Source organism: Clinocottus analis, unplaced genomic scaffold (genome assembly GCF_023055335.1).
Source record: "Clinocottus analis isolate CAN_PGR_092001 unplaced genomic scaffold, fCliAna1.0.p SCAF_12, whole genome shotgun sequence".
Lineage (NCBI taxonomy): Eukaryota > Metazoa > Chordata > Actinopteri > Perciformes > Cottidae > Clinocottus > Clinocottus analis.
In genome coordinates, this window is record NW_027175843.1 from 11,659,894 (window position 1) to 11,686,690 (window position 26,797).

The 26,797-nt window shown below is 39.0% G+C and overlaps 2 protein-coding genes across 3 annotated transcripts; both read left to right on the forward strand.

Moving 5' to 3' along the window:
• The first annotated feature begins 1,752 nt into the window (after nt 1-1,752).
• slc38a11 (solute carrier family 38 member 11) lies at nt 1,753-6,134 on the forward strand. The gene is made up of 12 exons (XM_068572834.1): nt 1,753-1,884; nt 1,972-2,092; nt 2,724-2,798; nt 2,893-3,027; nt 3,122-3,187; nt 3,316-3,422; nt 3,542-3,621; nt 3,770-3,840; nt 4,548-4,709; nt 4,805-4,917; nt 5,151-5,282; nt 5,391-6,134. The coding sequence occupies exons 1-12, from the start codon at nt 1,873-1,875 to the stop codon at nt 5,628-5,630; spliced, it is 1,314 nt and encodes a 437-aa protein (XP_068428935.1). The 5' UTR covers nt 1,753-1,872; the 3' UTR covers nt 5,631-6,134.
• Nucleotides 6,135-6,586: 452 nt separating this feature from the next.
• Nucleotides 6,587-26,563, forward strand: cobll1b (cordon-bleu WH2 repeat protein-like 1b). 2 transcript variants are annotated; one of them, XM_068573258.1, is made up of 14 exons: nt 6,587-7,040; nt 7,269-7,349; nt 18,548-18,712; nt 19,666-19,870; nt 19,980-20,205; nt 20,301-20,345; nt 20,436-20,530; nt 20,707-20,943; nt 21,048-21,177; nt 23,096-23,318; nt 23,414-23,502; nt 23,589-25,024; nt 25,817-25,966; nt 26,059-26,563. In XM_068573258.1, exons 1-13 carry the CDS (start codon nt 7,000-7,002, stop codon nt 25,928-25,930), a joined length of 3,087 nt encoding a protein of 1,028 aa, XP_068429359.1. In that variant the 5' UTR covers nt 6,587-6,999; the 3' UTR covers nt 25,931-25,966; nt 26,059-26,563. The 2 variants fall into 2 exon arrangements, with proteins under 2 accessions (XP_068429359.1, XP_068429360.1); XM_068573259.1 differs by lacking the exons at nt 6,587-7,040; nt 7,269-7,349 and adding an exon at nt 12,582-12,785.
• The last annotated feature ends 234 nt before the right edge of the window (nt 26,564-26,797 follow it).

Below are 26,797 nucleotides of genomic sequence, written 5' to 3' on the forward strand. Positions count from 1 at the left end.
TAAAGTGGGCGAGCACAAAGTTTCCAGAGTGGAAAACAACCAACCAATGTCTTTTGTTTTCGGAAATATCTGACACGTCATGAGAATACTATGAATGAAAAGTGAATCGGGTCGAATTGGAGCTGAATTGAATCGGGATAAAGTAGTACTTCGAATAACTGCACAGAATCAGGTTAACTGAATTGTTTTTGTATTGTATTGAGATGTAGAGCAAATTAATAAATAATAAAAACGGAACCATTGTATGTATTGGACAGAATCATTTCAAGATGCAATTTTAGGTCTACATTTTTTTTTAGAAAATAGGACATAAAAGTTGATTCCTTAAATGTACATGTACACAATATTAGACAATTAATAAGATACATTTGAACCTAAACAAACAATGGTTGTATTGTATTCTTTGACATTGATAAACAGTATATACACATTATCCATGCATTTGTCAACAAATTAAACTCCACATATAAGCATCCATAACTGGAGTATAAACAAATGCATTATTTGTATCAACAAATAATCAATCGATAAGAAGTACAACAAAAACTTTACAATAATATGTATATGCTTACAAAATAATGTGTTATAAACAGGGTAATGCAAATTCAGTATAACGCTTAACAAATATCTGCTTATATATTTTACTCTATCCATATGTGCATGTGTAGGCCTACAGATATATTAGCATATCCACATGTAACAGCTGTCATATGTTCATTAATATGTTTTTATTTTATTTCAAGAAAATCAGACCTAGATATCTGACCTTGAATGACTGAAAACCCCCAATAAAAGTCCATAATTCTCAACATTAGAAACAGTTATTTATTTATTGCCATTCACTTTATATTGAATTCTTTCTTTTAGCTTTAATCATTTCCTTCTGCGGACAAAGGGGCCCTTATTATTCGTCAGCTTTGCAGAAAAATCCTTCAATCCTTTAATTCTTAATTTCCGTGTATGTGTCAAGACATATTTTGCCATCAACTGCCAAAGTGCAACCAATTCCCCAGAAGTTGGTTGTATAAGCACCTGTCTGCAGCAGTGTTCAAATTATATTATGTAATACACATCTGCTTATTATCATCACATACAATGCATACAGGTTTCTCTTGTTAAATTGAGATTTATGAGGAGAGGGAGCCCTAGTCAAAGTACTTTGCCTCAGACTAAACTTCATGACCTTTATATACATATATATATATATATATATATATATATATATATATATATATATATATATATATATATATATATATATATATATATATATATATATATATATATATATGTACATAATAACTTACATGCTCAATACAATACATTGCAATTTCATTATTAGGCAAACCATCTCTTTATTTTTATTTACGTACATGATTTCATATGTTGCATGCTTGCTGTAATAATGCCACACTGCAAGTTGCATTTAACCAGAATAACTAAAGCTATAATAATCCACTTGACACTGAAGAATTAGAAAAAAAGGAAGATTCTCTACATGAAACGATATTTTGAACTCTTGCTTGAAATACAAATGTACTATCATCTTTCTTTAATAGTCCTGAACAAAGGAGCCTGCTCTGTTAGGTCGGACAGTGTAGGACAGTAGATGAAAAGTGCCAGGGGGCTATTTGGATGCCAGGGGGAGGAGCTTAGCTCTGTAGGGATGTAGCCCAATTTCACCCCAGAGAATAGTATACGACCGACCGGAGGCGCTGTTGAGATGTTTCAAGACTTTGGTTCGGTGGAATTGACAGTTGTTTTTATATGTATACATAAACTTCGCCTTGTTCACCGCAAACATGAGAGTTAAACACTGAGGAGGAGACGTGGACCAAGAGGAACCTCATCAGCGAACAGCAGGTGCTCAACATGGCTCAGGAAGTAAGTGATGCTATTGTTGTAGAACAGCAGGCAGACAGTTGTTGTTGTTGTTGTTTCTAATTACTGCTCGGTTTGGTTATTTTCTAGCTTAACAACGAAGAAGGGACCCCATTGATTCCCCAACAAAAAGCGCCCGGAGAGCCAAGGAGTTCAATGATATCTGCGTGTTTTAATTTCATTAATTCCATTATAGGATCTGGAATAATAGGTAAATCCATTTCACAAGTCAAGTAGCCAATTTTGCCTGACAAATGTATAATTTGATTATGTGCTGAAAAAGTGTTAATCCGGAGATTTTTCAGTTAAATAATGTAATAGTATTTTTTGTGCAACAAAGAGAAGCTTTCATACCCTTCAAGCCCTGCAGCGGTAAACCCTCCATATCATATGACCAGCGCCTGTTGCCCCCCATTCCCCCTTTTAACTCTTTCATCCTCAAAAAATGCCTGAGTCATTCATTATCGCGAAAAACACAGAACAGCAGAGCATCAACACGGCCTTTTAAATACTTGTTATTGGTTGTAACTGTAACACTTTTTTTGCTTTAAAATGCAGTGTGTGTGTGTGTGTATATATATATATATATATATATATATATATATATATATATATATATATATATATATATATATATATATATACATATATGTATGATGTATGTATGTATGTATGTATGTATGTATATATATATATATATATATATATATATATATATATATATGTATGTATGTATGTATGTATGTATGTATGTATGTATATATATATATATATATATATATATATATATATATATATATATATATATATATATATATATATATATACATTTTTTTAACCAGGTTTACCATATGCATTGAACCAGGCTGGACTCCCCTTTGGCCTTCTGCTGTTGGTAGTTGTTGGGTTCATCACAGGTGGGTATATGAAAGGTGTAATTTTTTTAAATTATGGAGGCATGGATTGATCAAATGAGAAAACTATTAACATTATGTTTGCATTTAATGGCAGACTACTCAATCATCTTACTAATTAAAGGAGGAAACCTGTCCGGGACAAACAGTTATCAGTCACTGGTGAAAAGCACATTCGGTTTCCCTGGATTTCTGATTTTATCTGGACTGCAGTTCCTTTATCCTTTCATTGGTGAGTTGTTTAATGTATGCAATAATCTAAAAATTGTGAAAAAAAAATATGCATGATTACTATAATGATACTTCACCTCTGTTTTCTTCCTCAGCTATGATTAGCTACAACATCACAACTGCTGACACACTGACCAAAGTATTTCAGAGAATACCAGGAGGTATGCTGCATGTAGTGTATTCCATCTCAGATAAAAGATAAGAAGCACCATGCAATCAATCATACACGTCAACATTTCTAGTGCATCTATATGATTTAAATATATGTTGTCATGTATTGTGCTTACAGTAGGTCCAGATCACATACTTGCAGAGCGTCACTTTGTGATCTTGCTATCAACCCTTGCATTCACAATGCCGCTGTCACTTTATCGAAACATAGAGAAACTTGGGAAGGTACGTTTGGTTATTACACAGTGTCCTTTAATGATTTTAAAGCTGCCTGTAAAACGTGTGTGTGTGTCTGTGTGTGTGTGTGTGTGTGTGCGCGTGTGTGTTTGTGTCTGCGTTACCAGGTGTCCTTCATGTCAATGGTGCTGACATTTGCCATCCTCATCACTGTAATCATCAGAGCAGCTACCTTTGGACCCCAAATGTATGAATGAATAATCAGCAATTTACTTATTCGTAGGGAATTAAATTGAAATGGTTTTTTTTCATTATTTTATACTAAATACTATTATACAAACATAATCATGTGTTTTTGTGTTCCTTGATGACTGAATGTGAATACCACTCTCTAGCCTCCCTACAGAGAATGCATGGGTATTTGCAAAGTGGAATGCAATTCAGGCAGTTGGTGTGATGTCTTTTGGTGAGTTTGTCTGCATGATGCCAATGACGTAGCGTCATGTGACACATATCAATGTTAGAAACAAATAAACAAAGACAGATTACCCACGAAACCTAGAACTCATGCAGAATGAAAGGGGTCCTAAGCCCCTTAATTGGGAAAAGAGATCAAATGCAGCACCATACACCTGAGAGAGGTCAGTACTTTCTACATCAACACAGAAGGGGTGTGAAGCACTTAGCTCATCATTTTTGTTTCACAACATGGACGTTCACTTTATGGTAAGAATCCTGTTTCCAGCAGTTTAATTTAATACCATTAAATGTGTCAGAGCCGAAGCCCACAGCTTCAATACACAAGCTCACCCATTCAGCATACGGCATGTTGTCATCTCCTTCTGAATGAGGGAGTGAGTCTACTCCAACAAGGCTTTTACACACATTGTGGTGAAAGTGTTGGCCTTGAATCAAGTGCCTTGACAATAATGTCTACCACTGCTACAAAGGAAGTCATTTAGATGGGGCATACAGTATTGTGTAACCTGAACTCAGTCTTGAAGGGAATGGATATGATCAGTTGATCATCAAATGCATTCTGCAGTTAGGGAAGAGGCCCTCTTGGTTCAGACAAAGTACCAAGTAAACTAGTATTTAAGGTTTAAGTATGACAGTGTTGTTATTATGTATGTTCATAGTATGTCTATGTTCCGCTCCTGTGTGTCTTTCTAGCCTTTATTTGCCACCACAACAGCTTTCTCATCTATGGTTCTCTGGAGCACCCCACGCTAGCGAACTGGTCCCGGGTCACCCACGCGTCTGTAGGATCTGCGTTAATAATCAGTGCTGCGTTTGCCGTTGCTGGCTATACAACCTTCACAGGCTACACACAAGGTAGCAACATTAGAAAAATGCACACCTCTACAGTCATTTTTGTTTAATATCACAAATGTATGTTTATCATCTCATACTTCCACCTTTTTTTTTAGGAGATATATTTGAGAACTACTGCAGAAATGATAACCTGGCAACGTTTGGTCGCTTCTGTTTTGGCCTCAGCATCATAACCACTTTTCCACTGGAGTGTTTTGTTACGCGAGAGGTGAGTGATCCTTTCTCATACGCCAACCTAAGAATTTACCAGCTAAATGTTTACATATGTGAGGGACAGTGGTATTCTGAGGCTTAGAGCCAAAGGAGTCCCAGTTGCTCTTGCAGAGCCGCTGAGTGGGTACCAGTACAACAATGTCAGCTGTAAAAGCTTGTCCAGGTCCACATCCGGCATGTGAAGAAATGTGTGCATGAGAAACCCCTCTCTTTTTTTCATCTTCTCAGGTGTTATCCAATGTTTTTTGCAGTCGGGATCTTACAAAAGTGGAACATTTGGCAATGACGTTTCTCATAGTTGCAGTTTGCGCATCAATCTCTTTGGCCTATGATTGTCTGGGAGTTGTTTTGGAGCTGAATGTAAGTGATATTAGCTTAGGCAGTCTGCACCTGTATCTACATTTTCATTTAGTTTTGTGCATGTGAGTGTTGAATTTGACCCTCATGTTGTTCTCTTCTACCATCCAGGGTGTTTTGAGTGCCACACCTCTGATCTTCATCATTCCATCGGCATGCTTCCTCAAACTGTCCCCCGGCCGCTGGTTCCAGGGTGAAAACTTGATCCCCGTCATCTTGATATTGATTGGCGTGTTTGTCATGATCACCGGTTTGATCATGACGGGCCTCTACCCTCAGGATTGCTCACACGGCGAGGAGATGTTCTACTGTGCAGATGCCAATGTCTCTGGCACTGTACCACCTGTATGAAATTCTGTCTGGTTATTCCTGAATTCAACCTCTGTCTGAAACGCTCCATTTTAGCACCTGTTTCTTCAAGATGACTCATGGCGTACATGTCATGTGACATAGGTGGGGGAGCCAACTCTGAATGTTTTGTTGATTCACATGTTTTCTGATCTAGGCAGCCTACAACAAACTGAATGGGTTGTATTGTTTTAACAGTTTGTGAGTTTTTGACTCCAAATGTACGTGCTGAAAAAAAGCATGTTTCTAACTTTAGAGCAATAGTTTGGGGAAGTTTATTTATTTCCAATGTCAACATGATAATGCCCGTGCTTACAAAGCAAGCTCCGAAGAGAAATGTGTTATTGAGTTTGGTGTGGGAGAACTTGACTGGCCTGCAGAGAGCCCTGAGCTCAACTTTATTAACACCTGTGGGATGAACAGGAACAGTGACTGTGAACCACATCTTGCTGCCCAACACAAGTACCAAACTTCACTAATGTTCTTGTATCTAAAATATAAAATATAAGCGACATATATATATATATATATATATATATATATATATATATATATATATATATATATATATATATATATTATTGGTAGGCAATAATATAATAAGTATATTATACACCCACCTCGTCAACGACCACTACGCCACTCTTTATATTATATAGGAGCATTTTAATAGCCATGTGGTTGGATTAAAACGTCAAACATCACATCTGAGTGTAATGTTAAGGTGTCTGCATATATTTGGGGAAATTTGATACGTGGATGAGTTTAATTTGTTTGTTTTTTTGTTAAATGAATTGTCTGTTTTGATATTCATAATTCAGAATGATTTGTATCACTGAAGGGTAAATGGTCATTTCCATATTCAGCCACACGATGTCGCTGTATACAATATAAAACTTGTATTAAAAGGAAGTACAAAACAACAACGGTGATGTGTTTTGATCCAGGACATTTCAAACTATATGAAAGAGGGACTTTGACTGCGTTGTTTTTCTCGGTTGGGCTGGTGTGTTGCTTTCAATGTTTGTGCCCAGATGTGGCGCTGGGCTGGATAACGGTATGGCCGGCGCCTCATCGGGATCCTGGAGGGAAGGTAAACTGGATCTGAGAGACGCCCCACTTTTACAGCTCAATGTTGCGATGAAGTGTTTTGGAGCAGAGAAAAGTTGGCAGTGTCGGAGGCAAAATGCTTTAGATATGCCAGACTTTGTAATTTAAAAAGAAGGTGGACATTTTTAACCACACCGGAGTGATTTGCGTAAAAGGTGCACAACAAAACCCCGAAACTTCAGAGCGGAATAACGGATCACTTATCGAAACAAAATCTGTTTGTAGTGGAGTTCAACTCGTTTTTTTTTCGATGTAAAGACTTATGGAAGTTGACAGCCGCCTCGAAAACCAACAACATTCATGGTAAGACATTGTAATGACGTGTATTCGTTTGCACGCATATCCAGCAGAAATGAAGGAAAAAACGGTTCATATGACAGAAAAACTGATGACCTCATGTGGGATTCGCCCATATTTCAGTATTTGCCAGTTTGCATCACTTAAAAAGCAGCAGGTTAGGGTACCCTTTATAACATTTGATATGTAAACTGTTACTAAAATGAATTGTGCCTTTTGTCTGTGTTTGACCAGTCGGAGCGATTTTGTGAAACCAATGAGTTTCGTCATGGATGATCATGGATCCCAGCCCTATCCACGGAGCTCTGGTCTGAGGTATGTAGATTACCAGCTGTCATAACTATGTGTTTTATTTGTCAATTATAGAGAAAAGCTGTTAGACCTACTAGAATTGTGTCCAGTAGCTTTTTTTTTATTGGACATTTTAGAACTAGTACTCATAATTTATCTTTATTCAAACCAAACCTCCATGGTCCTAAAAGTAGTGTTTAGAAAATATAAACATAAAACAGCTAAAGTATGAACAATAATATGAAAGGCATTTTTTCACCAAGAAAATGCCACCAGAATACTGGTGGCACTGGTGGTGCTGGACACAATAATGGTTAGCAGGCAACCAGCTTGTTTCTGACCCATTCTGACCTATGCTAATAAAGGTATATATGTATAATGCCAACCATGTAAAATAATGCAAATTTCAAATAGTGTTCTTCTCCCTTAGTACATCTTGGTGGAATCACAGTTGCTGCAGACATTTTAACCTTTGAACTCTCCTCATTTCCTGCTCTCAGGGTTGTACTGAGAAATTGCCTTGACCACATGTAGAGGTCATGGGAAGTATTTAGCATTCTGACTTTGTGATGAGTCTGTTGATGGTTTTTCTTGTGGAAATCATGCGTTCACTGGGCTTGAAACTGATATTCTATAAAATACAGATTCGTCATGACCAATAGTCATAGAAAATCACATTAAAAAACACTGTGAGTATATGACATGATGGAATCAGTTTTGGTTCAGGGACTCAGAAATGATGTCAGCTGCTTGAGTTTCAGTGGATGGAATCATTAAAAAGAGGGGGAGTGAGTTTCCAGAGCTTTTTTTACAGAGTCACAACTCACTCCTCTGGTATCCAGAGGAGATCTTTTGAGTTTTTGAGATTTAAATGAAAGATGATGGAGAATTTGAACTCATGATTAGTTTCCAATCCAGTATTTCATGATGGCTATATGCAAAGTTTCCAGTCCTGCCCTGTATATTGTGGTTTCCCCATTTGTAAAAAATAGCATTCAGGAACATAATCATGTGCCAGTATACAAAAACGAAAAAGAAAACCATTCTCTTGGTATGACGAATAATCATATTTTATAAGCATTGTGTAATCTAGGAGCACAGCCACACTCCTTGGCAATGGAGAGCAGCAGACAACCTAAATCTCTGAGTGGTTTGACTGTTATTTGGAAAAGTAAACCGCAGTCTTCCATACGTTTCGGGGGCATGCGGGGAAGGCACGTGTCCCCTGCCTTATTTGTTCTTCTAATATTGTGAGCTAATAAACTGGCTGTATCTCACTTTTCCAAATGCAGTCATATGTGAAGACTTCATGTGACCCCCTAAGCTATGCTACGTGTGTTATCCAAATACTGAATCTGCGAGAATCACTGGGCTGGCTGTTCTCCAAGCAGAGACGTCACTAACACACACGGGTCAGGATTTAACACATGGTAGTCCTAACAGAATTACAAAGTGTTTCTTTGCTTCTGTTCTACTGTGGTCTTTAGAGAAGTAGTTTTTAGAGGATCTTTTATTTTCAACGCAATAATCAACAACAATTCATTGTAATTCCTCAATCAAACAGTGTGCTCTTTAAAGCTGGCCCCGCTAATTGGACACACCTTAAACCATGATCTCACATGGCTGGATTTCCTCAGGGCAGAATGTGGATTTAGTTAAGGTATTGTGAATCCCCACAGCTGTTTCCAAATATGCAGGCGGTCCAAGGGCACAGCTGCTCTCATGACTCTACAGATGGAAACCATGGCTGGCCCAAACGTAGACTCTGGAAGCAAGTGGGCATGTCACATTGAAACATATTGACAGTCACTTGGTTTCGCTGTGACTTATCACAACAACTTAGGCATCTCTAAGTATACTAAAGCCCAAACACAGCTCTCTTCATACAGGAAAACCTATAATTGAGTCTACATTATGCTGCCTTCAGGGAGCCCACTCCGATCTTCAGTGCTTGAAAAGCAAGATAAAGGATGCCATTCAAAGATATCCACCCACTAGATGCAATAAAGTGAGAGAAAAATCCACATTAATGCCCAGAAAGCTAGTCCTGCCAATGAGCTGGTGTGTCTTTGGATTATGGGATGTTTTATGGAAGCTTTCTGCCTCACAGGGCTAAAACAGACAATATGGCTATCATCCAGGGGACAGGGAATAATGGGTTGCCTTTGTTACCACACTGAAGCCAACGCACTGACCGTGAATACCAGTGAATATAATAGCTCTCACTGGATTACAAAACATAGTTTGTTGGTTGTTATTGTTTTTTGTTTTTTTTTAAATCTCTGCAATAGATATTATTATGTATTTATTTAATAATGCTGTTGTGCACAACAGCTTGTTTGAATAGATCTGCTGCACAGATCCTGCCTGAAATGGAATCCTGGGTCCTCTTTGTTTCTGTTACGCTCGTCCAGGGCATAACAGTTGGATGCCTCCCACTCTCAGTCTGTGCAACATTCAGAATGACCCAACATGAATTAGTCCTTTGTGTGTTCTCAATAGGAACTTTTACTTATCTCCAATAACATTCAAACATTAAACGCAACAAAGGAACAAATTGCTTTGAGTTTCTTGACCTCCACTATCAGTGTTTGTGTTGTTTAGATGAGATATTTATAGAAAAAGGCCAGGCCAGTCATGAATGGCATTGTTTGAGTTTACTACAGGTCTGTTTAACAAGACCTTTGGCAAGCTGTCTAGCAATTATCAAATCATTGACAAATCATCCATCCAAATGTAAACCAATATAACAAAATAAAGGCCAAGTATGATACAGTGCACACCTTGACATGGTGCTCTAGATGGCACTGTCACTGTGCATATGTTCATATTGTATCCACCCAGGTGTTTGTGCGTATTACTACAATAGCCCTATATGGTACATCTGTACAATATCAGATTGGTAAAATGCTAATATAATAAACCTTATCGTCTCCTATCATAATCTGTAGCAAGCTAATGAACCATGGCATGACTCAAACAGCGACTAGCCATTTTAGTGAGGATATTTTAACCCTTATTTATCCAAGATAATCCCATTGAGTGGGGGCCCTCAAGATGTCCTGGTGCATAAAAACACATAGAAACATGAAAACCTCACAAAAAAGGAGACCACTAACATAAATTAACCCCAGAAAATGAAAATTGATTAAATAATTTCGGTTGCATTCAGTACTCCATTTATTCTTCATCCCACTTTCAAAATGCTTGAAATGTTGAATTTGCACTTGATCTTCAGAATTTAGTTCATGCTATATAGAGGTGCATCTAAAGTTAGTATAGGCCACTTACTCTTTTCAGAGAGAAAGTTTAAGGATATATGACGTTGAAAGATGCAAATGGTGGTGTTGTCTGTAAAACTGGGTGTAACTAAGACGGAATGAAATTGCTGTTTGTGCGACACTGACTTTTCTGTTTACACTATTAGCAATACAATTAGATACTGGATGTGCCTGTTTTTGTGCAGACGTCCTCTTTGCACTCTCCCTTTATAAACTTCAGTTCATGTGATGAGCAGAGGAGCATGCTGCTGTGCCTTTTGAAAGTTGCCCCACTGCAGACAATGCTGCATTGTTTCACATGAAAGGATGCAGTGTGATGGTTAGAATTATGACTCAAGGGGAGCTTTCTCTCTTACCAAGTTACTTCCAAAAGTACTTTATAAAGACACATATGTTTGGTGCAATAATTATGGGTCAACATATTTGAGCTGCTCTGAGATTAAGTGAGGGTAATGTACCGTAGCGTATCCCAGTTCACGGAGTAAAATGCCATCTGCTGATTGGGGGCATTGTTTAGGGGAACTAAGAGATCAACCCATGTAATCTCAAATCTCATTAATTAACTGGCTGGCAGACCTGCTATCTTACCCTGGATCTGCTGTAGTATTAGACACTGTACAACATACTGTGTAGGGGGGCACCACAGGGAGCAATAATACAGACAGAATCCCCACAAACGGATATTACACGCGGCATTGATAAGATAATAATGTCAGAATTCAACATAATGATGGTTAAGACGCCCTGAGAGTTTGAGTGTGCCCAGGCCTGTGCTGTGGGAAAAAAGTTTTTGTTTTGCCTGCAATAATAAACAATACACATAGGAAGTGGGAAGTTCTCATAGGGTCCCAGTGCTCTTATTCTCCCTAATCTCCTTCCATCCCACAGTGCTTATGAAGTAATGACCTTTCCAGACCCTCTTTAAAAAGCTTGTGTTTACTGTGAGTGACCTCTCACCAAATTATTCAGCTGTGGCGCTGGCCCTGAGTTTTGCCTTTCCTCAGGGACCCCCACCCCCTCTGGCCCTGTTCCATGCTCATACACAGTAACGTCTCCATTCACCACTCCACCTCCTTATCGCCTGGTGGTATTTGTTGGTGGTGTTTGTAGAATGGGCCCCACATTCTTAAGTGAAAGTGTGCTGCTGATAACGCGCTGGCAATGAGCACTTATTTCACAATGGAAAGTCAAAGTTATTGCTTCCGTACCAGTCGGTGTACAGCTTGCTTTGCTTTGCTATTTTAGATTGAAAGCTTTTATAATGAAGTGTTGAATAACTTAATAATGACAGTTTTAGAAAAAAACCTCCAAAGGTGGTGCTTTTTCCGCCTGGAGTTAAGTGCGAGGTGCTGACAGCCTCTTTCGACAGCTTTTACTAACTACTTCCATGAATATGTTTATTGACTTACGAATTGTGTGTTAGTCACATTTCTCTTTTGAATTTTATCTCAGAGAATAAATAGTTAAACCATCACATTTTAAATGTGAGGGACTGCTTACTGTTAGGACATACAGTGTATGTTATTAGGACATCCAGTGTATGTTATTTCATGCCTTTGTTTAACTATCATTATCGTTGTGCTCGACTGACAAGCCTTCTTACATAATTCTGTGATGAGTCAGCTCTGTAGAAGTAAGGTGCGGTTGTGAAAAGTTGCCAGTGGTTATTGTAATACAAAGCAAACACAGGTGAAGTACTCGATGAGATTAGGAGACGGGGTGAAGTCTTTTAGTCTGTCAGTAGCCTGATGATCACATCATCACCAGCATGATTACAAGTATCATGCATGCTTAAAACTAAACACGATAATCAATACAGCAAGTAACTCTTGTCTAAGTTATACCAATGCTGAGCCCATGCTGCAGGGTGTTTGAGCACGCTGTTGAACAGGCCCCGCCCACAGGTTCATGTCTGCACAGGGAGGCAAAGCTGCTTACCTTTCTGCTCATGACCACGGGGGAAGTGCCACTTACACACTGTGAGCTTGAGCTTTTGGAGACGCAGCGAGGGGTTTGACAAGATTGAGGTAGAGGGGACAGATTTCTGATGTCACAGCCTGGGCGTGGCATAAAGGTGGGCCTTTTGAAGTTGTGCTGGTAGTTTAGTCTGTCTGACTACTCATGGGAGATACACAGCAGAATGGAAATGATTTGAGCTGAGACAACCTTAGACAAAGAGGTAAGAGCATGAAAGGACATGTTGGCAAACTGAGAGGAAAAGCTGGTCTGTCACACCTGTTCTTTACATTTCTGGTTCTTTCTCTTAGTACTAGTCAAGTAGTCTCTCACTGACTTACTTTAAAAGTGTTGGTGAGGGCCGTCAAGTATCTTTTCTGTACCAAACATTTTTATTCCGACCTCTCGCAGTCTATGTGTTTTGCCCTGAAGTGGAAGGTGTGTGTTGGGCATGTTTGAGCCTGTTTACATTTGACTGTACAGCTAGCTAGGAAGCTGCTGCTGGTAGTTCTGGGAGTGATTCGTCATCTCAGCATTATATTGTTGCCTTTGTTTTAAAAAAATAATAAATCTGTGTGAAATTGTGACTGAGCGGAAGGGTCTCTTGTTTGTTTGTTTGTACGTCAACCACCATTCCAGTGGGTGCCGTCCTGCTACCAAGCAGCTGCTAATATACCACGTTCAGCATTTCTGCTAATTCAACCACCTCCTCAGAACCTCATTGAAAGTACAATTTCTACAAATTCTTGAGTTTGGTTTCTTCTATGGACAGCTCCCATCTGCTCATTGCTACGTTTGATCCATGATATGCCTGAAGGGATTTTATTTGATAGACTGGAAATCGATTTAAACTGAAATGTTTCTGGTAACAGTCATGCCAGCTGGAACAAAATGGAATGGAATGCGAGGAATTTGGATATTCCCTCTTTCAGCTGGTTAACTGCTGCTGATATTATGATTATCTTATATATATATATATATATATATATATATATATATATATATATATATATATATATATATATATATATATATGCATTCCCAGAATCTGTCAAACTTTCTCTCTCGCTTGTGTCCTTCTGTCATTATCAGTCACACGTGTCATATGTGTCTTTTTCACACATATGCACACAAGTATTTGAAGTATTTTTTCACATCTTATTTGTTTTCCTTTGTCATTGTGATTACTTTAGTTAGATATTAATAAAGCTGTTCAACATGACATCATGGCGTGCAGGCCTTGTATATCACAGTTATTAATATTTCATACTTTTCGGAGTCCATTTGTTTGCATTCATTATGAAAAATAACAAATGGCACAATGACTGGAGGCCTGTTTATTCCTGTCTGTGATCAAGTCTTTCAAGCATGTCCTCTGGTATTGAATTGGCTTGTTTGTGAGTGTCAGACCTCCAAGGCGAAACCCTGTGAATGAGGCATCAGCAGAGTCAAGCTTCAACACGCCTCGACTCATTCAGCAGCACCTTGTGCTTCTGAAAAAACACAGGTCAGGATGGCACAAACAAACCGGCCTGTGTGTCCATGTCTGTCACCTGCTCGAGGTGTCTTGATAAAATCTCTGATGAAACCAGCTGGAAGAACTGGCTCACCCTGATTCGTGAGGCACAACTATTTTTCACCATTCGAGCTTATTCAAATATCACATGGCTAAAAGGGGTTACATTTTAGCCTTAATTTGAAATCTGTCAGTAGCATGTGGGGAAAGCATGAGGAAACATTTTAGACACTGTGCTAAAAGGGTTACAATAACTTGACAAATAAATAGCAAATGAAATCAGGACCTTGTACCCACTGGGGATCACAGGGTCTGTTTTAGATAGTGTATTGACATAAGTGGAGGGAATTGGCATCATTCATGGTCATATTTGGTAGTTCCACACCTACAATGTATAATCTATATATTATTATTCATCTAACACTCTCTTTCCTACTTTTTTACACCCTTCTAAACTGACGAGTTAGGGATCTGATCAGGTTTACCTTTCAACACATCAGTAAAAGCACCGCTGATGATTCTTATCGGTGGCAGTGATACTGTTGCAGTGGTAGAGTTACATGTTGTACTACTGGCTGATTGAGTTGAATAAAAGGAACAACATACTGACATTTGTGTTGTTTTTATACCCTTCAGGGGGCTACATGTTATGCTTCAGTGTACCATTCTCAGGAGCATCTATGCACTTAGAAATTAGTTTTAGACATTATGTAATTCCATGTGCGAAGTGGAGATCTTATTGTGTGGTAATATCAATACTTTGTATCCTCTGTTGGCAATGAATATCAGCAGGCAAATGTCATGGCAATTTTTTAGAGGTATTTACTCTTTCCTTTACTCATCCAGATCAGTTATGTTGAAAAACTAAATCCAATAAAGATTTCATCCACTTGAAAACAGATGGACTCCAAAACAAGCTGATAGACACAGTTGGCCCTGAAAATGGACAAGGGAACCTTCCCTTTAAACGTTGTTATGGCTCACATTTTAGCATCCAGATAACATTAATCAGGTGGAAAAAGAATGCCAAGAAGGTATCCCTTCTAACTCCTGTTGGTCTCCAGCAACTCCTGAAAACAATGTCTCACATTTGCTTACGAGATGTTCGTCTGTCTTCCCCAGCTGGTTAACTTTGTTTACTGTCTGATTGGCAGTGGATTTATTTTGTCTTGTCTTTGCTTCGATGCAGCTGCTGGAAACCAGGTCGATGAGAGCGGTACAACCGAACCGTACAATTAATTTGTGGGCAAACCACCAAAACAATAATTTAAACGTATTGCATAAGGATTACTATTTCACATAGCACTGACCAAAAAACCTTAGAATCCTGTCCCGTTTTTACACTATCCCTCTCATTTAACACATCTCAGTAGGAACAAAAGACTTTCGCAACCTTGCTGTTCTTATTTATCTTTGTAGAATCCTTCATTTGCTCTGACAGCTTAGTTGGAGCCTTTATAAGGTAAGTAGAGTCACACAGGATGCACTCAGCCTTATTCAGAATAAGGTCTTTCCACAACTAAGCAGCTTGCATCTGATCACACTCAGTACATGACCCCTTTGAAATATATATCTCAAATACTATAACAGGACTGGTGTATGGATGGGTGAATGAGAGGCACATTGTAAAGTGCCTTTGGTAAAAAAAAAATGCAAGATGCAGTCAATATTCATAAAACCATATGTATCATGCAAAAGATTGTCAGTGTAGTTTAATATATTGTTTGGCCTCCTGTTGTATTTGGGGTTACAGTATGTTACTGCTCATGATAATACAGTGACCTTTTCTGGACATTGCAATGTTTATTGTTAAAGTTTGTAACAGATCCTAGTTTAACAGACACAATCCGATTATTTAAATTGCGAGTTTGAAACTAGCTAATTGTAACTTCAACGTTGTGAAGGTCTTTGCACACAAACTAATGGGTTAAACTGGATATTTGATGTAGTAATAGCTGGCACAACCTAGTCCAGGGGTCCCTAGGAGAGTTGTGTGCAGTTGAACTCTACTCCTTGGTTCACTTGTACTACTGTTTAAGTTTGTTGATTCTGTTCTGGTGTGTGTGTGTGTGTGTGTGTGTGTGTGTGTGTGTGTGTGTGTGTGTGTGTGTGTGTGTGTGTGTGTGTGTGTGTGTGTGTGTGAGATAGAAACCACTTCCTTTAAAAAAAAAAAGAAAGGAAAGGAAACAAATGCAAACAGTTAACAGTGTATTATTTGGGTTTGCTCGTTAATGTCTGTGCTAGATCATGTGGCTTTAACATCCTGGCTACTGGACTGTTATTATTAAAGATGAACTGATAAACTAGTGTGTTTCTGCTGTGTCTCACTGCTTATTGCTTGTTGTTGTTTATTTTGCTGCCTCAGGCCTTCTTGAAGTTTCTCAAATCATTGTGCTGCCCGTTGTCTGGCTCACCCTTATTGTCAGTTACAACAGTATATAGTATAGTACACATTTCAAAGCCATGTAGTTCCTTTATGAATGGCAAACAATTATGTGAGAAAAATCTTAACAACTTTGTTGATACAACTGTGGCTGTGTGGGAAATTGTTAAATGTGTTCACTATTCACTTGTGAGCTGTGTGATGTATTGTTAGCTGTCAGAAAACAACATGGTCCTGCTCAGGTCATAAACAGTGTGACCCTCACTTGTCATCCTCATTGTTGTCCCCCAGGTGTGTGTTATTTATCACAGCCCACTTTACTAGAGAACCACAGACTTATTTATGAATATGGTATAGTATGAAGCTTCTCGTCCACATGACAAGATAATAGATTGATTTCTAAACTCGCAAAGTTTCTATTTAAGACTGAAATAAATCACCATTAAAGTTGTATTTATGATAGTAAGTTCCCTCTGGTAGTAGCTTTAAAGTTATTAACCCTCTCAAGCCAACATAGTCAAAGAAACACCTAAGACATACCCTTTCTTTCTGGTGCAGTGTAAAGTCACCCTTGTGCATTACTTTGTGTTACTGCCGTTTATTGGAACATGAACTGTTCCAAAGTTATTTAATGTTTTGTCAAAAGATGTTTCTACGAAGCAAAAGGACACATTTGAGTTTCTGCCTTATCTATGCAGCATACCTGATCTTCTATGTATTGTGTGTGTGTGTGTGTGTGTGTGTGTGTGTGTGTGTGTGTGTGTGTGTGTGTGTGTTTGTCGGTGTGTTTTTCTTTTATTTGTCATAGTCTGTGTTTGAGGACAGCCGCCCCCATAGCAAGACCTAATAATCCTTCGCTAGACGTGCCTCCGTGCAGCCTGTGACCTTGCATTGCTCGGATTCCTCTGTTTGTGCCCCCACCAGAGACTTTACAGGCTATAATTCAAGGCAGTGGGTCTGCACATGCCTGTTTTATCTCTCTGCAGAATGAGGGAAGTGACACTTGAATGTCTCTTAGGTTATTGATTCCTCGGCCCACTGAACAACTTGATAACGTTACAGTAGAATAGTGTGAACCTCAGCTGACTTGATGCAAACTGGTGTTGCTTTAGTTTGTTATCAAACCATCTGTAGCTTTTAATTTCAAGTGAACAGCAACAGAAACAAAATGTGTCCTGGCTTGCCTTAAAATCTTATAATGACGACCCTGTTCAAATGAAATGTTTTGTTTTGTTTACCGACAGCAGGGTTTTATGATTCACCACCTCTCAGAGGCATTACTAGAACAATGTTATCTGATGCGTCACAGATTTACCAACATTGTCCAACTGATGGCCAGTTTACAGAATATCCTGAAATGAATGGAATCAGTGTTATATGAAATATCTTGGGCTGTGAATTTTTTTTTTCTTTTTACAGTTTTGTGTGGTATACCTGGTTAGTCGGTTACTGTCACATGACTGCTCTTTCCCACACTGTATTGACACAGTTTCCAGGAATGTTGAGCCAAGACAAACACTCAAAAACGCCCTTCAAAACTGAAATGTGTATTGTATAGTTAGTCACCCTGAAAACTAAATCCTAGCTCACCAAGTGATCTTCACTAATGTATAGAGGTGTCGCCTCTCCACTAAAAACAACACACACTGCACTATAAATCAATTTGACTACAACATAGGGAAGAAAAACAGTCTATAGTTTAACAAACTCTCACATGTCTGTCCATTCAGAGCCATTTCTTCAGGCTCAATGAGTAAATCTGTCCACTGGTTGTCTTGTGACTTGTTTGCAAAGTGGACTTGAACTCCGACATGTAATAGCCTCACTGCTTTCTAAAAGCTGAGGAAGAAAGGATTCCTTTCATGCTGTCTGCTGCACTTTGATTTTCAATCAGAGTATTGTCTGAGATAGTAGAGACAATTCCAATTAGTATTTTTTGGAATGCACACACATGAGTCGAAAAACAATCCCAGTCTTCGCAAAACTATTAATTTATCCGACTTGTGTTTTATGAATAGTCCGATTTTTTTATAACAAATACTAAAGCAACTCTGAGAATAATTTGCACTCTCTTGTCCAACTACAGGGTGTCGACCAAAAGCAAAGCACCATCCCCGCCAGGACTCTCCCAGTGGTACCCAGGAACCCTTCACTTAACCATGGACCAGAAGGAGAACCTTATCGATACAGACCTCTCCCTGGTTGTGGTTCTGCCTGGCGGAGTGGAAGAAATGACCACAGTCCATGGAAGGTACAGTTAGAGCACTGGCATGCAATTTTAGCAATAACAACATTGTGTATTTTTTCATACTGAACCATTCCAATATTGTATTTAAACTCAACATCATGATATCTGATTAAGTCATCACAGTAAGTGCAGTTCCAGTCAGACTGAGTCACAAAGGTGGAGCAGTTGAATGTGTGGTTTTAGTTAATATTTGTACTAGGGATAACATTTATTGCATTTCTTCATTTTTGTCTTCTCACCAAATGATGTAAGACAGGATTAAATTTGTTTTTCATCTCAAATTCCAAATATTATCTCTTGATAGCATGTTGTAGTGCGATCAGAACACACAACTCTTACTCTTCAAATCTTAAGCTAGGTCTGAACAACCTGCAGGTCAACGTCCCAACATACTAGTATGGCAACGTTTTTAGCAAAAGGTCTGTCTGTCCTTCTATGAGTCAAAAGAGTTTACTTAAGATATCATTATCTTTCTCACAATGTTCTTTTCTGGGTGTCCTTTGCACCTTGGCCTCTTAAAAAGAACAATCCAATGTAAAAGGATTATACGCTGAATTCTTTACCTTATTTTCTTCCTCTAAACCCTTTCTAAATGCTGACACAACAGAGTGAACACTTTATTTTGAGGATTAAGTTAAAGGCTTTATATTTAACTGTATTATTAGTGTCAGGAGAGCTCCATGTGACTACTGTTACGACTGTACATTTTCTTTGTTTTGTTCCAATTAAAAATGTAAACGTTTTTTCTCTAAACGATAAGCGCTGGATTAATTACCGATTCATTTAATAATGGTGTCAAGTCATACATATTTTCCTTGATTTCAAAATTGCTTCAGTCATAATGTTCTATTTTGCATTGTGCAATTGTCACTTAACCAGATTTCATCTCACTTCTTCCCTCTTATGCCAAACTCATTATTTTGTTTTTGCTTTATTGTGTCTTCCGTGTCTTTCAGCAAACCCCTGATGGATCTATTAGTGACTCTTTGTGCAAAGTATCACCTAAACCCATCCAGCCACACTTTAGAACTCGTCACTGCCAACAAGAACAACACCAAGCTCAAGCCCAATGCTCTCATAGGAACTTTGGATGCAGAGAAGATCATACTGAAACCTAAAGGGGAAGATAAAAATAAGAAGACATATCCTCAGATGCCCGAGGTATATTACAGACATGACACCATGTTGACACATGCAGTACACACCAATATTTGCTGTTCATGGTAAGATAACGGATTTGATCAAAGTGGCACATTTTTGTATTCCCTAGGCAACTGTTCGGATGGTGATAAACTATAGAAAGACCCAGAAAACTATACTACGAGTTAGTCCTCGCATTCCCCTGGCTGAACACTTACCAGCCATCTGTGAGAAATGTGAATTTGACATGGAAACCACCGTTCTGTGGAGAGACATTCAATCACTGGCCCCTTTGGACTTGTCCAGCTCTCTAAATGATTATGCAATCAGGGAAGTTTATGCAAGAGACACTAAAGGTAAATATTCAAAGAATCAAACCTTGCTGCATATGGCATGATATTTTAGCACATCAAACACACAGTGCTTGGTCTCATGCTTGTTGGCTTTGCAGGAATACCTGCTTCAACTGTGTGTCCAGCCTCCCCAACACATGCAGGTATTTCATTTTCTAAATTGCATGGTTTATATCAACAGAACTGTCATGTTTATGACCGATAATATCTTACAATTGCAGTTTTTTTTTCAGGAGCAGTGATGCCAGGCAAAGATAAAAATCAGAAAGAGAAAGAAAACAAAGGGCTCTTCAGCAAGTTTAGAAAAAGCAAGAAAAAATCTGACCCGGTAATACAGTACTTTTCTCTATATCCTAATTATGCAAATATACAGCTGTATCAGAAAGTAACTTTAAATGTTCAGAGGGAGGTTTGTTGACTTTGGTTTGCCATTGGTTGACGTGCACTATGTTGTTTGGGAACAGGCCTCTTATCTTGTTCTGATTGGATGTTTGTTCTTTAAAGGCAACGACGGCCAGTGCCCCGGCTTCTCCTGTGCTCGTGAGCAAGCCTCGACCTCTTAGCATGGCCTTACCTTCTTCAAATTCGTCTCCGATCCGCTCCCCTACACGACCCACCGATGTGCCAAAGAAGAGACGGGCACCCCCACCCCCAATTGTGGTGTCCCAGAGCAGCCCCTTGGACTTCAGCTCTCGGCAGAGGCTTCATTCTGAACCTACTGCCCAGCTGGACAGTGACCAGGTGAGTCAATATTAACATGTCAGCAGTTGTAGCTAAATGACTTGTGATCTCTGTGTTCAGATACATTGATTGTGATTTATATACAATCTTGGTGTGTACTATAGATGGCTGGTTTAAGTCGTGGGTCCTCAGCAGAGTCTTCCTTAAAGAGAACTAAACGCAAAGCTCCTCCACCCCCCACGTCCCCTAGTGCTGTGGTCCAAGAAACAGTTGTTCTGGATGAAAGTTTGGAAGGTTTGTATCTGTTTGCATTTATTAATGTTCATGGTTACACAGTGGGACAGCTGTGTGTTATAGTTCTTCAGACAATTTGATTGTTTTACTGCTGCGCTGAAAATAAAATATTGCCTGTACTGTGATATTTTGTCTTGTGTACTTTGGTTTCAAAGACAAAAGAATTCAATTTTGCAACTTAAGATTACAATTTGTATGACTGGTGTGCCTCCTAGTGGTCATTATTGAACACCGGCTGTTAACGGCCCTGTTAGGATAAATAGATATTGTCAACTAAATGGTGGTTCAAGCACGGAAAATCCATGTATGTATTTTCCTATACTGCCTTTTTTCATTCTTTTAGTGTTTTACTTCTTGAGCTTCATCTGCCTTTTTTGTCTCTAATTACCTCTTTTTTTTATCTCTCATATGTTATGCACAAATCACTTTATATAGTTAGAAATCAAAGTGCCTATTCAAATACCTTTGGAATTATTTATTTTAAATCAAAGCCACAAACATATGTTAAAAAAAACAGTCATTTTAGCTCCATTCCAGATTATTGTACATGATGGATTTTCGTATTTCTCCTTGGATGAGTATAATTAACTTGCTTTGACATACTTTCCAGTGATTGTGTAAACACATCTGACCCTCACTGAATTGTCTTTTGAAGGAAGCTCCACCTTTCCTGTATACAAAACAATTTTAAGCAAAAACAGAGAAAATCCCAAAGATGAGAGAAATATCACGACTTATAGACTTGAAAATTATTAGTGTCTCATACAAACCTAGTTTCTCATGTTCCGTTGGTGTTAGTTCGTCATGTGTTTAGTTGTGGTTTTATTTGCTGAGGTTTTAACATCTCTGCCACCACACTGATGCAGCAGAGGTGAGTGGAAGGCGTGGTGCCTACAGTATTGCTATTACATTTCAGAAATAATATCCTTTTACTTACTGTGGACAATCCACAGTCGAAGAAATCTGAAAACTATCAACATAAAGGTTGAGGCTTCAGTAATCAGTATGTGGAGGTTTTTTTTACTAGTTTTTACAAAACTCACTTCATCCCATAGCGTGTATGATGATTGCAAAAACAAGTGTTGTGTACAGTCCATACATCAATAAAGCACTTTTCCTCCTTGCCTACTTTCCCTTAAATTACTGTAATTTCATATCTCTGTCTTTCTTTTTCTTGTTTTCTTTATACATTTTTACTTGTATTGTGTTCTTCACAAAATCTCACAACTTTATTACCCACAGTCCCTTCACTAGTGGCCTTCTCTTATCTCCCAGACCTCATTAATAGAAAGTTCTAATCATCACAGCCTTTTTACGACTGCTCTCTACATATATACACCACCATTTCCGTCCTCCCACTTTTCAAACACTGACGTTCACAGAGAAAGATAATTTCCTCTGCTGTTTCCCCAACAGCCCTGTGCTGCTCAGTAGATATAGAGATCAGAGGCCTAGATCAGTGAGAGGCTGTAGCCTTGAAATTCCTTTTGCTCGCTGTTGCTCTGTTATGTGCTTCCATTCAGTGCTAAATTAAGAACTAGACAAGAGAGACTGAGATGTAAAAGATGATTTTGTCAGTGTAACAGTATTTTATTGGAAAGGGTGAATGTCTGTGTATGATAACTGAAATAAATAATTGGAAACTTGTTTTTTTTACACGCATGTGGAAACAACACTATAACACAAATACAACAAAAAAACAATAACGTTTGAATTTCTTTCTCCAATTTTTTGCAAGATTGTCATACAATTTCCAATTTTTGTTTTGAACATTACAGCCAGCACATGGCCTTAAAAATATTAATGAATGTAATGTTGGATGAAGCACTGATCACCTTAGAAACATTGTACTTATAATACCAGGTACGGTAAATGTGATTGATTTTACATGTCTTCTTTATGATGATGGTTTTTCCAGACGGTGCAGCTGCTAACACACTGGAGGAGATCATGGAGCAAGAGGAGACTACTGCTTCTGTAATGTCTGCAACTGCTAATGATACCCAGGGAGAGGACTGCAGCCTCAACACGTCTGCTGATGTTTCACTGCATTCCCCATCCCCGGATTCAGATTTACTGGCCACAACGCCCATCGAGAGAAATGGGGAAGATCAGTCTCGTGATCTGTCCTCGGATGGCAAGTACGAACTCCAGTGTTACTTCTTTACCCTCGACCACGTTTTAACTTTAGTATTAGCATTGCTTTGAATTCCTTCTCTTTGCTTAACTTTTACAGTCAACTGCAGAGCACAGTGAATGAGCCTGTACCTCTGAGTGACGTGAAAACAGCTGATGGCACGGACTCATCTGAACTGGCAGTTACTAGTGGGTTTGCACTCTGTATTATACTGGCAATGTTCATATGTTCTGCAGATCTCTTGCACCTACTAATGTATTTATTTTATATACAGATAGTGGTCCATGTCCAGTTAAAAATGTAAGCCAACACCCGATCTGTGAAGACTCTACACCTCTAAGTGTCAAGGGTGATTGCAGCACTGTACCCAGCAGCCTCCCTCCTCCGCCTGTGATGCAGGATGTGGAAGCGCAGGTCTCTCTTCAGGCAAACACTGTAACCCTCCGGGATGAGACAGACCAGTTGGAGAGCCTAGTGGCCACCAGCACATCATGCCCCAATGGAGAAGATGCTCAAGTGCAAACAGATTTTCCACCACCACCACCTGTGCCTCCACAACAAGACATGGACGAAGTCCCTTGCTCAGCTAATGTGCCTGCCTTTGAATCAGTGGCAAAGAAAGATATGGACACTGTAACGGAGGAAGTAGACTCGTCTGATCTCAAACATGGCTTATCCTTCACCCCGGAGACCTTATCATGCCAAGACTCAACACCAAGTGCTCCTGCCACAACAAAGGCACCATCTATTTATGCTACTAACTCTGAGCCAAAGCCCAAGCCTTCCAATGAGCTGACAAGGGACTACATCCCCAAGGTAGGGATGACAACGTATACTATCGTGCCTCAGAAGTCTCTGGAGAAGCTGAGATATTTTGAAGTTGCACTGACATTGGAGGCGCCTCCTGAAGCTCCAGAAGGGGGACTTGATATTGGGTCTCTTCAGCTGGAGGAGAGCACAGCACCAGGGGGACAGACGGACGTCTCAAAAGACAAAAGTGAGCTGCACTCTACTATACCCAGGGAACACTTACTGACTAGCACTACTACTACCCAAGACACTGTTAATGGAAGTCAACCTGAATCCATTAATTCCCTGTCACCAACAAGATTACCTAAAACAGATGACAAGACCTCATCCTCTGCTAATGGGGCATCTCAAGCAGGTTCACCAGCAGAGGTCAAGGAGGTGAAAATCCCCCCCGCAACTAAACCTAAGCCTGGCTCTTTCCGCTTGGCACAGCACAAAAAAACACCTGGGTATTATGTAACCTCGGCAGCAGAAAAGAATCTCAGCGCAAGTTCTGAGTCCGGCCAGATGGAGACTCAAGGAAGTGCAGAGAGATCAAAGTTGCCACCCCCTCCTCATCCACCTCTTGTGCAGTGTCAAGAGGAGACAACAGGGGCTGCTAATGCTGAGCTGAGCCCTAAGGGGGATGGTAAAACTGTGGCAATCATGCGAATGACCAGGCAAAGCAGTTTGCCATCTAAAGAGCCAAGAATAGGGTTAAGCTTGGAAAAATTAAGAAGCTTCACAGCCCCTAGGCCCTATTCTCCTGCAACCCCATCCCGCTTCGCCCAGGCAGTGTGTTCTGCTGTGAAAAGGAGCCAGTCCTTTACCCATGGGCCAGCGTTGCCTGTTTCACCACCCTTCTCCCCAACCATAAGTCGCTCAACAGTCATAGAGTCAGAGGAATTAGCTGAGCTCAAGGTGAGTTGTGCTAGCATAGCATACGTTTAATTTTAATTTAAATATCTACACAAAGAACACTGTGACTAGTTATTGACTTTCATGAAAACTCTAACATCCTAAAAGTAGCAGAATACTGTGTAATAGTTCCTCTAACCTCCTGACTTGAATAGGCCTGGGGTTTAATATAAACTACTTGCTGTGAGCTCTTTACAACTTAATATTGTCCAGTTTTTTAATTTGTTTTACCCAAGGTATTCTAAACAGAATAGATTGAGCAACTTAGGCTTTCTGTACCCTGTAACCTCTCGTTACCTGAACTTTAGCAATGGTCAAAAGAACTTCAAACTGTGGACATTATTATTATGTAGTGAAATATAGAGAACGATTTTTCCGGTATGTCTAAAAATGATGGCAAACTTGTGACAGTGCCAATTATTCTTGGTATGCTTTATGCAGTAAAGGTTGTGGGCATTATACATTATTAGAGGTAAAGAGGTACTTTTACTGCTCCTACACATAGGCATCGAGGCCTTTTGTATTGTATTGTAAAGGGGCAATAACTTGAAGGAACAACACATTTTGACTTGTACTTGGACCCAATATAGTTGTTTTAAAGTAACTATATGTATATAGGTATCTATATGTATATATATATATATATATATATATATATATATATATATATATATATATATATATATATATATATATATATAAAACATTCTAGTGCAGTCTTCATTTTTGCCTCTTCATGTTGCCTGATGCAGTACATCTCCAGTAATTGCACATTGTGTCTCTTCAACATCACAGGATGGTGAAAACAGAATGGTGGATGGTGACAAAGGCTCCACTCTGCAGCTGGTAGAGGTGGAACCACCATCTGTTCTTGGGATTGCTCACATAGAAGGAGAGAGCAGTCCATAGCAGTGCCTTAATTCTTCTGACAATATATCATCTACTGTAAGCAAACTATTACACACACATTGACATATGATATCATAACAATGTTTCCAAAACACATGCTTGAACCAGTGTATTTTTTTTTCTTCCAGGAGGAGTTTATCCTTTGAGTTCTCCAGAACCCCTTATCACATGACACAGAGGCAGGAACTGTCTCGTTTTACCTCTTTTGGTAGTCTCCAACAGTGTAAATTATGTATTTTGATAATTATTAATTGCTGTATTTTGGTTTATTTCATGGCATGTCATTAAGTAATATCCCTGGCTCTGACCTGCATATTTTAATGCTTCTCTTCTATTTAGTGTGACAATAATCATGCATGTAATGCATGACTGTTACGTGTGAACAAGAATGTTAAATGAGAACAATTCTATAAATTATTTGGAAATCTATTATCTAAATAATACTGGATTTGTGGGACAGACCATGTACGACCTATGGTACTTAAATGCTCCTTGGATTATACATAAAATCTATATTTAAGTATTACAGAGTATTGATTAAGCTATATCCAGAAATACACTGATGTGCATAGCACACGTTGTTCTGTAAAGCATTGTTGATATAAATAAAGCTTTTATCATTTGTCATCATCATTATCATCAGATGTCTTGATTAAAGTCATTGCATTCAGTAAGTGTATAAATGATGCGGATAGTTATTTGTCACCCCTTAAACTGCTTACCGCAGGTGGCGTTGATTACAGCCTGGTATTCACAACAGGTAAAACGTGTTGACGGTTTGTGTGACGTAAGCACGTTACAGTAAAGCACCTGTGTAGCACGTGCGAACAGGGAGTTTCAATCCACACAGGAGCAGCGATATTAGGA

Excerpts from the sequence above, each read along its gene's own strand:
- slc38a11 (XM_068572834.1), top strand. Across the intron at positions 3,622-3,769 it reads GCTACCTTTGGACCCCAAAT|CCTCCCTACAGAGAATGCAT; the intron begins GTATGAATGAAT and ends ACCACTCTCTAG. Across the intron at positions 5,283-5,390 it reads GAGTTGTTTTGGAGCTGAAT|GGTGTTTTGAGTGCCACACC; the intron begins GTAAGTGATATT and ends TCTACCATCCAG.
- cobll1b (XM_068573258.1), top strand. The coding sequence starts at position 7,000 with ATGGAAGTTGACAGCCGCCTCGAAAACCAACAACATTCATG. Across the intron at positions 20,531-20,706 it reads GCAAGAAAAAATCTGACCCG|GCAACGACGGCCAGTGCCCC; the intron begins GTAATACAGTAC and ends TGTTCTTTAAAG. Across the intron at positions 23,503-23,588 it reads ATCTGAACTGGCAGTTACTA|ATAGTGGTCCATGTCCAGTT; the intron begins GTGGGTTTGCAC and ends TTTTATATACAG.